The sequence below is a fragment of the Syzygium oleosum genome, unplaced genomic scaffold, assembly GCF_021117445.2.
Source record: "Syzygium oleosum isolate NSW1041296 unplaced genomic scaffold, Sole_v2.1 Sole_v2.44, whole genome shotgun sequence".
NCBI classification, from domain to species: domain Eukaryota; kingdom Viridiplantae; phylum Streptophyta; class Magnoliopsida; order Myrtales; family Myrtaceae; genus Syzygium; species Syzygium oleosum.
The window spans coordinates 992,288-1,001,595 of NW_026607528.1; the positions used below are offsets into that span (position 1 = coordinate 992,288).

General features: G+C 39.0%; 1 protein-coding gene across 1 annotated transcript; it reads left to right on the plus strand.

Annotated features, from left to right (window-relative positions):
• The first annotated feature begins 2,021 nt into the window (after nucleotides 1-2,021).
• On the plus strand, nucleotides 2,022-8,356 carry LOC115684241 (BRAP2 RING ZnF UBP domain-containing protein 1). Its single transcript, XM_030608976.2, has 11 exons — nucleotides 2,022-2,456; nucleotides 2,747-2,855; nucleotides 2,950-3,064; nucleotides 3,164-3,261; nucleotides 4,600-4,706; nucleotides 4,811-5,060; nucleotides 5,374-5,427; nucleotides 6,249-6,392; nucleotides 6,976-7,040; nucleotides 7,732-7,786; nucleotides 7,911-8,356. The coding sequence occupies exons 1-11, from the start codon at nucleotides 2,140-2,142 to the stop codon at nucleotides 8,061-8,063; spliced, it is 1,467 nt and encodes a 488-aa protein (XP_030464836.1). The 5' UTR covers nucleotides 2,022-2,139; the 3' UTR covers nucleotides 8,064-8,356.
• The last annotated feature ends 952 nt before the right edge of the window (nucleotides 8,357-9,308 follow it).

Consider the following 9,308-nt stretch of genomic DNA (forward strand, 5'->3'; position numbering starts at 1 on the left):
TAAGGAGACTTGCTGGCTTGAAGACTAACTTGTCCTAACTTTGACGTGCTCCTTGGAAACTAGGCTTTCGCCCTCGAACCAGGCTTTCGAAGAAGACAAGTCTCAGCATTCTCATTTTTCTGTCAATAGTACATGTCTTTCCCTGTGGAGTTCATTTCTTCTCGGAAATTTTTTTAGTCTTCACATAATCTGATCGTAACGGGAAAGAAAAAGAGAAAAAGAAAAAATGGGAATAGACCGCCAAGTAAAGCTTCGGCTTAAAATGCTCGAAATTATAGCGGTAATAACGTCGCAGGAGTGCGAACTTTTTCTCATCATGCAATCTAATATTCATATGTTAAATGAAGTGCCTCAACTTTCACAACATGGTTTGATATTGAGGTTTTGTATCAGATCACATGATTTTTGCTGAAGTCGGCGGTTTGATTGGGTGAATGTAATAATACAGATAGTCACCTCATTCTTCCAATGAAATACGGAAAAAAAAACTCCTCCTTCTCCTCCTCCTCCCCTTCCTCTTAGCATCGTTTTTGCCCAGATGTCGACCCTCGTGCCTTGCCACCAACCCCAAAACTGGCGATAGCGGTGTGGCTACAGATGGTGGCCGCTAAGTGTGGTTGCCGGTGGCGGTTATGGAGTTGTCCTTGGGGCAATGGCAGCCGGCGAAGGAAGGAGGAAGAAGAAAACCAAGAAGGAAAGGTAAAAGAGAAAAAAACAAGGAAAGGAAAGTTTTCTTTTGTGTTGGGTCGGAAAATAGATGATGACCTAGCTTTTCCACGTCGTTGTTTACAACTAAGTAGATAGTCGACATCGGCAAAATCATACGACATGATGCAGAAGCCAAACATTGAAACACATATCAATAGTCGAGGTGCTCAATTGATCAAAAATAAAATTTAGTTACTAGATTGCATGACGAGGAAAAGTTCAGGTTCTTGTGGTATCATTGTTCTCGACATTTACCTTTTGAGTCTGTTTAATACAACTTTACCGTAGGTGCTACTATGTAGTAAAGGTATATTGTATGTTGGGGAAAAATTGAGCAAAATTGCAGCCTCCTCTAAACCTCAGCAATTTATAGTAGTGTTGTCTCAGCCCAATTTTGAAGTTCTGCGGTTTTACAATATATATTATCAAACACCCGAGTCATACAACTTACAACACGACCAGGTCCGAAAGGCAAATGGGCTTGGCCCAAACTAGGTCCGCATGATTATCACCTCTAATAGCAATTTCTATGCCAAACAAAAGAGACACTGGACTGCTTTTGTATTTCAGTTTTAGAACATCTAGGATTGTTCTAGCTGTTTTAGTCATGGTTTTGTTTTTGGTTAGCCGAAAGAAGAGAATTAGAATCCACGACTTTAGGTTAGTTTAGGCCTCGATCATTTTTTTTTTGCTTCCAATGTCGGGAGAATTCATTACCAATGTTTAAACCTGGATGTATCATCATTTGATAATAAAGTGAGAATGAGCTGATTGCAAAATTATACGTCGAGAAGACATAGCGAGAAATTGAAGGTTAAAGGGTGGTCACGCAAAGCCAGCATCTAGGGAGGGCTAAAAAATTAATTTATTTTTAATAATCCTCGTTATTTTTTCCACCATCTTCTATTCTGGTTATGCCATGCTCCTAAATCTTTATATTTCATTAAGTATGCCCCGCCTTCATGTAGCTCCTACAAATTATTTTGTTCGTGAGCAATCGCATAACACGCTTCCTGTCGTAATTCACATGATTTCGGATCCGCTCAATTAAAAAGTAATTTGGCCATAAAGAAAACATACTATGATCTGCCATACTATCGATTTTAAATTTAGCTTTTTTCGGTTATTTTGAACACGCAAAAATGAATGAAAAAATGTTTGTTGTGCAAATCTCAACTCAACAAGTTCTTTTAAATTTCTCCTATATAATTATTGATATTAAGTTAGTTATATTGTCCGATAATTATTTAAATTGCACCGATTAGGTTTCTTTGCTTGCAACTTGCAAGTAGCAACCTTTATAAATTCTAGGAAGAAGCGTGCGCCATCCTCAGGAGTTACCGCGAGTTTCTTCTCGCTGCTTCGCTCCGCATCCGTCCGCGGCTCGGCGATTCGACTCAGCCCAGCAATCGCAGACCGCCCCGAAGAAAAATGTTCTTCCTCCGGGTCCACTCGGTGGACACCGACCACCCCCTCGCCGCCGGCTGCGGCGGCTTCTCCTCCTCCTCCTCGCCGTCGCCGCCGCCGCCGCCGCCGCCGCCGCCGACGCCGACGCCGAGCCCTAGGTTCACCGAGCGGAGGGGCATGGTCCACCTGTTCCGGACGCTGTCGCACGCGCCCCTCTCGAGCCCCGGCGCTCGCTCCACCACCCTCTTCGCCGTCGCCGTCCCCAATTACTTCTCCCCCGACGACTTCGTCCGGTTCTGCGGCCCCCGGATCGACGACGTCTCTGAGCTCCGATTCATCAGGTAAGGCTTGCTTTCTCCTCCTCTTTTTCGGGCACTTCGACTGGCTTCTTCAGGTTGGTGAAGTGAATTGGCTGAGAATTTGAGGAATTAGCTAGCTTCGCCGATGACCATCTAAAAGCTCGACTCGATTATTGAAAAATTGCTCATGATCATGCCTTGGCGTGTATGAAAGTTCAATTTTTTTGGAAGCATTGCAACGGCGGAACTGAGATTTCTGGTCTGGTTTCTTTTAGATGCTGTTTAATAGTTTTAGTGATCACTGTGTTGCGAATTGTGTGTGCTTGGTGTAGGAATGATGGGATGGAAGATAGGTACAGTGTGCTGATCGAGCTTATCGATCAAAAGACTGCTGACGGTTTCTATTGCACCTTCAATGGGAAGAATTTTTCGCCTGCTGAGGTATTTCCGATTTTTGCACCTGTTTTGTTTGCCGTGAGATCGCATAGCCAATTTCTGTTTCGCTTTTCCTACTCTTCTTCTTCTGGACATTCAGGCTGAGGTATGCCATATCCTATTTCTGCACGAAGTGGACTATACGGAATCAGCTGATGTAGCTAGCACGCCCCCGTCGGGCTTTACGGAGCTACCCTCTTGTCCAGTTTGTCTTGGTAAGTTATGCTAGTGCTCCCTTGCTGATTATGTTTCCCTTGCAGTGAGACAAGTTTATAGAGAGTTGTTCACAGTTGCAACCTTCTTTTTTATGTCAGAGAGATTGGACCCAGATACCAGTGGAATTTTGAGTACGCAGTGTGACCATTCCTTTCATTGCTCATGTGGTACAAAATGGACTTACTTGTCTTGTCAGGTTAGGCATTCTTCTGCGGATACAGATTAGATGAATTTAGACTGTAATTTCTCAGCTACTGCCACTACCTTTCTGTTAATCTGCTGACTGTGGATTAGTTGTTGGTTTTTGATAATTAATATTGGCTATAGCAATTGTGGCAGTATTGTTTCTATCCTGTACTTACACGTTTTTTCTAATCAAGTCCCTTGTACTTTTAATTGTTAAATAAAGTCCTTCTACTTTTGCAAATTTTCTAATCAAGTCTCTCTAACACCGAATCATGCCAAATCGTGCTGGTGTGACCGTCAGGTGTCTTCGTTGTGTGAGGAGGATAAAATTTCTCTGACACCGAATCATGTCACACTTCGAGGTTGTCTACACTGGCTAAATTTTTCCATACACGTCCACTTGGGCATCTGCATATTTTGTTGGCATCATACGCTGTTGTCGTCATCGAATGGCCACTTCAGCTGAATTTGGTCAGATTTAGTGTCAGAAAGACTTGATTAGAAAATTTGTCGAAGTAGAAGGACTGTAGACAAATTAAAAGTATAGAGACATTATTAGAAATAGCGTGAAAGTATATGAACGAAAGTTGAATTTTCCTTTACTCTATTGTGGTTACTAAGTTCAGGATTTCTTTTAAATTATCATGACATTTATTTGGAGATTTGGAATAGGTTAATGGTGTGGCTTCTTGGAGTTATTTTTTGTTGATTATTATATTCTGACACAATAATCTTTGCAATGTCTCATAACGTGTATTTGATCCGATGATCCTATCACTTCTGTGTCAAATTTCTCGTGAGTCAAAGAGTGACAGAAGTAATAGCAGTGGCCAAGCATAAACAATAAGTTTATGTTTGTGTTCACAAGTATAGGGTGATCATACTGATGTCAAAATCCTGATCTTTGACCTCAAACATCTCCTGACTTGAAGCTAAGATGTTTCATGGTCATATTTTACTTTTCAAGTGACATTCTACTATGCTCTGTCCATGTGAATTTGTAGCAAAAAATTACCTTTGCATTCATGTAAATATCAAAAGGTGAAAAAGTGCCATGTAGGAGATATATCGACGGACATGTGCATACTAACTTTTGCATGATTCGTCAATCTTTATGGTTAAAATAAGTCAACATGATGTTCTCTCATGCTGGTGATGTCCCGAGGGTCTTCCTTTGATTTTATTGCAATGTTCAATTACATTGCTAAAGATGTCAATAAAGGCACATATCTTGATTTGATTGCAAGGAATTACCTTTATTGGAAATGTAGTTTCGTTTTGCAACATCATCAGGGATGCTCGTCTGTGAACTGATTGTGAAGAAGATTCTGTTTCTGTTCTTTATCAGGTTTGCCGACTATGCCAACAGCAAGATGAGGTGCCATGCTGCTTTATTTGTGGAACAATGGAAAATCTTTGGGTTTGTCTGATATGTGGTTTTGTTGGATGTGGAAGGTGATAGATCCAGTCATTATGTGCTGGAATTTTCGCTCACTCTAATATTTTTAGTGATTGGATAGGCTGTCTTTATTATAGCTTTTCCTTTTCTGGCTTTGTAGATACAAAGATAAGCACGCAATCAGCCATTGGAAAAATACGCAACATTGCTATTCTCTTGATTTAAGAACACAGCAAATTTGGGATTATGTTGGGGACACTTACGTTCACCGGCTTAATCAATCAAAAGCTGACGGCAAGCTTTTGGAGATGAATTCATACTGTGAATCACTTGAAGGAGATTGTGGTAGCTGTGGTTGTAGCGAGGATTCCGAAATTAGTGGGGCGCTCTTCAGCAGCAAAATTGAAGCAGTAGGTTCATGTGTCCTCTTATTTGTATGCTGTGAATATCTTTGTTTTCTGGTTCTCCTTTCCATGCAAAGATTTGGAGTTTGGACTCAGTTAAGTGAGATGTTTGAAGTTTTGAGGTGCGTGATGCTTTTACTGTTTTAGGTGCTGACAGATGACAATGAAAGATTCTGTTTCTGGTTTTGTGCATCACATGTTCATTTTGTTGGCCAAATGTCACTTGTTTATTATTGGGCCTGCAAAATGCACATTACCTCCATTTTAATTATCAGACTTTCCTCGTTTACTCTGACACTGTAGCGTTACTTTTTTGTAGATTCACGCCGACTATATTCATCTAGCTTCAACTCAGCTGGAAGTGCAAAGAAAAGTAAGCATGCGTATACCAAGACAATTTCAATTCTCCCTGTTTAACATAGTCTTTTACATTAGATTTTTTTGACTGATCAGCGACGGTTATAAGCATTACTCGTGAAAGCTTCTCTCGATTTTGTTTCTGCTTTACGTGATGGTTTTTAAGTACACATATTTTAGGAGAAAACCATAATAGAACATTAGTTTAGTTATTTCAGATTCTAAAATGTTTCTCCATTTTGTTTTTTCTTTTTTAAGTGAACTCATTTTACTCTTGGAACTCTATGGGATTGTCAGAATTGTTTTGAAGAGAAGGAAAGTAGTTACGCTGGTGTTTTATAATATCAGCTTCGTTTGCTTTTATATAGTAGTCAACATTTTATACCTTTCAATTTGCATACTGCATGTGTCTAATGAGCTTATATGGGAAGTATAAAAGAATTAGTGGGCTTGCATCAGCTTCAGAGAATTGCTAAACTTCTGCTATTCTTCTATTCTTTTTCTCACTAATACGTCTGTGGTAGAAAATGAATTGAGTTGCCCTAAGGTGCCAGGACTCTTTTATTATTGACTTGCTGTGTTGGATAGCCTTAGAAGGAATAGTATCTGAATTGAAAACTTGTTAATGTATCAGAAATAGAATCACAAAAGCCATTAGATTTTATATCAACTGCCCATGCTACTGTTTGTGATAGTGTTTTATTTCTAACCTATGTTTGTCATTTTTGTTACATAGACTGCCATCATCCTTAGACTGACTTTAAAGTAAACATATTTAGTCCTTGGACGTATCATCCCTTATTAATTCTTTTGTCTACTCTTGTTTTTCTCTGTTAGCATTATGAGTCTCTCCTGTTAGAAGCCAAAAGTAGAAAAGAAAATTCCAAACTAGAAGCAATCGAGAAAGCTGTGACTTCAAAGATTCAAGACATCCATAGTAAGCTGGAGAAACTTGGTGACGAAAAGAAGGCCGTGGCAGAGGTAAGGGTTCAGCCTTCTCTGTTTTACCTTGTGCGATTTTGGATGTTTAAAGCTTGAGAGGAGGGCTGCCTGAAGCCATGGCTGATTGTTGTTTTGCTTGTTTTTCACATGCCTTATTTTCAATGGGGTTAATACCACCAAAAACCCCAAACCGGTACACTTGTAATAAATTTACCCCAAGCTAATTTTTTGACCACCAAAATCCCCAAACTGGTATATTTGTGGTAAATTTACCCTTCATTAGTTTCCGTTAAATTGGATTAATACCACAAAAAACTATAAACTGGTAAACCTGTGACAAACGGAGGGTAAAACCCCAGACTGGTACACCCGTCAAACTACCACGTGTAATCTAACATAGTAATTTGACGGTAAAATTTAATAAAAACTAAAGGAGGGTAAATTTGTCACATGTGTACCGGTTTAGAGTTTTTGGTGGCGAAAAAATTAGTTTGAGGTAAATTTGTCACAAATGTACCAGTTTAGGGTTTTTCATAGTATTAACCATTTTCAATATTACAATCAGATGCGATAGTTTTCACTAGGGCATAATAGTAACAGATGTCGCTCCTTGTGGTTGCAGCTTAATCAAACTCTTATCAAGAACCAAGATATGATGCGGAGAAAGGTTAAGGAAATTGAAGAGAGGTATGTTTACTTGCTGATTTCTCTAGACAAATCTAAATAGCAATATCTGTCAACTCTGAAACACACCGAACATCTTGTTTGTATATGCTCCATCTGTAATTTTGTTTTCCTCTGAAGTTTTTAGTGCTATTGCTTTAGAGGTTGAACTTTATCACGGAAATCAATGTTGAATACTTCATGGTCGTGGTTCAATTTTGAAGTACTTTTTTCCACACTCGTGAAATTTGAATATTATTCTGTGATGGTTCGGGACTCAAACTTTAATTGATACAGTTCAGCATTGAAATTTTACCAATTCCAATTGAAGTTCAATTGGTTGTTCATACTGTGTCGTGTTGACATTTCAACTTCCACATAATAGAAAATAAAAAGGAAAAGAAGATACACTTGGTAGCCTTCAAACTTATTTGAGCTTCACATTCATGCCAAGCAATGTAGGTATAGATGCCTTTTTAGTACCTTAATATGCATAGAACATTTTCTTTATAGAGGATATATATACAGCCTTTTGAACTATACTCGTCTTGTCCATCTTCATTCAAGTTATGTGAGCTAATCTTCCCATCATTATCGATTGTACCGACACCTCCACAGTAGATGAGTCCAGTCAATTTAAAGCTGTCAAGGGAACTTAGTCTTCCCTTCTGATTTGACATGAATGAAGGACACATGTGCTTCTGTGCATCTGCAGGAAAGCTCTCTCACTGAAGTCGAAGGATGAACTAATACTGGACTTGGAAGAACAGGTATATCTTTTGAACCTTAATACTGTGATAATTTGTAGGGTTTTGATATAATATTGTGACAACTCTACGTGCGCACGCGCGTGTAGTGTGTTGATAGTAATATGTCCCTTGTCATCCTTCACAGATGAGAGACCTTAAGGTGTATATTGGAGCCCAGAAAACACTTGATAAGATGAACGATAAAGATGGCGTCAAAGGAGGAACCCTGTTACCAGTGCCTATGGAGCAGTCAACCCCAGCCAGAAAGAGCAAGAAGCCCAGTCGAAGACGGAAATAAGCTCACTTTGTGTGCAGATACTTGACAAGTAAACGAGAATGACGTGAATATAGTTACTTTTTTTTTTCATTGTATTGACATTCGTCGCGGCATTTGCGGATGAGGGGGTGCTGAGGGGTATTTCACCGCCCAGCCTTCTGTAGAACCTCTCTACTTAGTGGGGTTGTGAATGGTGCAATTCCCCGACTTTCCCCAGTCCTCTTCGATTGAGTCTGAATGTTAGGCACTTAATAACATTGCAAATATATACTTGGCCAAATGATGAAAATTAAAGAAAGATCATTCTCAGTTTAGTTGTTATAGTTCCACCCATCAAACAAAGCATTCTTGAAAGTAATACTTAAACTATGTGACAAATTTAGCATACATTTATATTCATTCTTTTCGGAACAAAATAATAAGTTTATACACCAACCGGAGATGAAACGGAAATTTTGATTCTGCCAATGGCTCTCAGTTTTTTGATTTGGTATTGCTTCTTCTTTTTCATGATTAAACACTTCCATTGACATTTTGTTGAGTTTTGACTTATTATACCTCTTATAAATACTTATTTTACCAAATTGCCTCCCAATGGTATTGGCCAATCTCCTTTTATAATTCTTTGCTACAAGATTTCGAATTAATGATTTGACTTTCATAGAAATTGCTATATAACTGATTCATATTTTGACTATCTAAAAATATATGAATGATTTTGGAAAGAGTATAAATAATTAACGCTAGGGGTACGAAGAAATTTTTTTTATGAGACTATTTGGTACATCAACAACTTCAGCCATGAAAAATGGGTGCTGCAGCTTTTATAAGGTGTTCAACGAACATTTTGCAATTATAGCACCTTTAAGATTACGACAGCTTTTTGGAAATTGCTTCACCCAATTTTGAAGTGTTGGAGCTGTAATCGACACCTATTTTTAGTCGACGGATTCAGCAATATTGGCAATTTAGGCAGTTTTTTAATTAAAAAATATGAATAAATGAACGCAAAATGAAAAATGCAAAAAAATAATAACCCAAGGACGTCAATTCATCGACTAATTGAGAAGGATATTCATTCAGTGCGCTGGGCTCGATCCAATTCGTCCAAGCCAAGCCCCGTGGCCCATGAAAATTTATTGAGTCCAACTTGCATTACTCGCACCCACAAAAGCCCAGAAACCAGACCATGTCTCGTACCAGGCCCATCAATTCCGTTCCTCACTATATTGCCCATTAATTTCGGCAGTGAAGGTTCGAAGCAAA

What these genes read in the sequence shown, in the direction of transcription:
- LOC115684241 (XM_030608976.2), top strand. Translation starts at nt 2,140, where the DNA reads ATGTTCTTCCTCCGGGTCCACTCGGTGGACACCGACCACCCCCTCGCC. An exon ending in GTTAAGGAAATTGAAGAGAG is followed by an intron (nt 7,041 to 7,731) that starts GTATGTTTACTT and finishes GTGCATCTGCAG; the next exon opens with GAAAGCTCTCTCACTGAAGT. An exon ending in TACTGGACTTGGAAGAACAG is followed by an intron (nt 7,787 to 7,910) that starts GTATATCTTTTG and finishes CATCCTTCACAG; the next exon opens with ATGAGAGACCTTAAGGTGTA.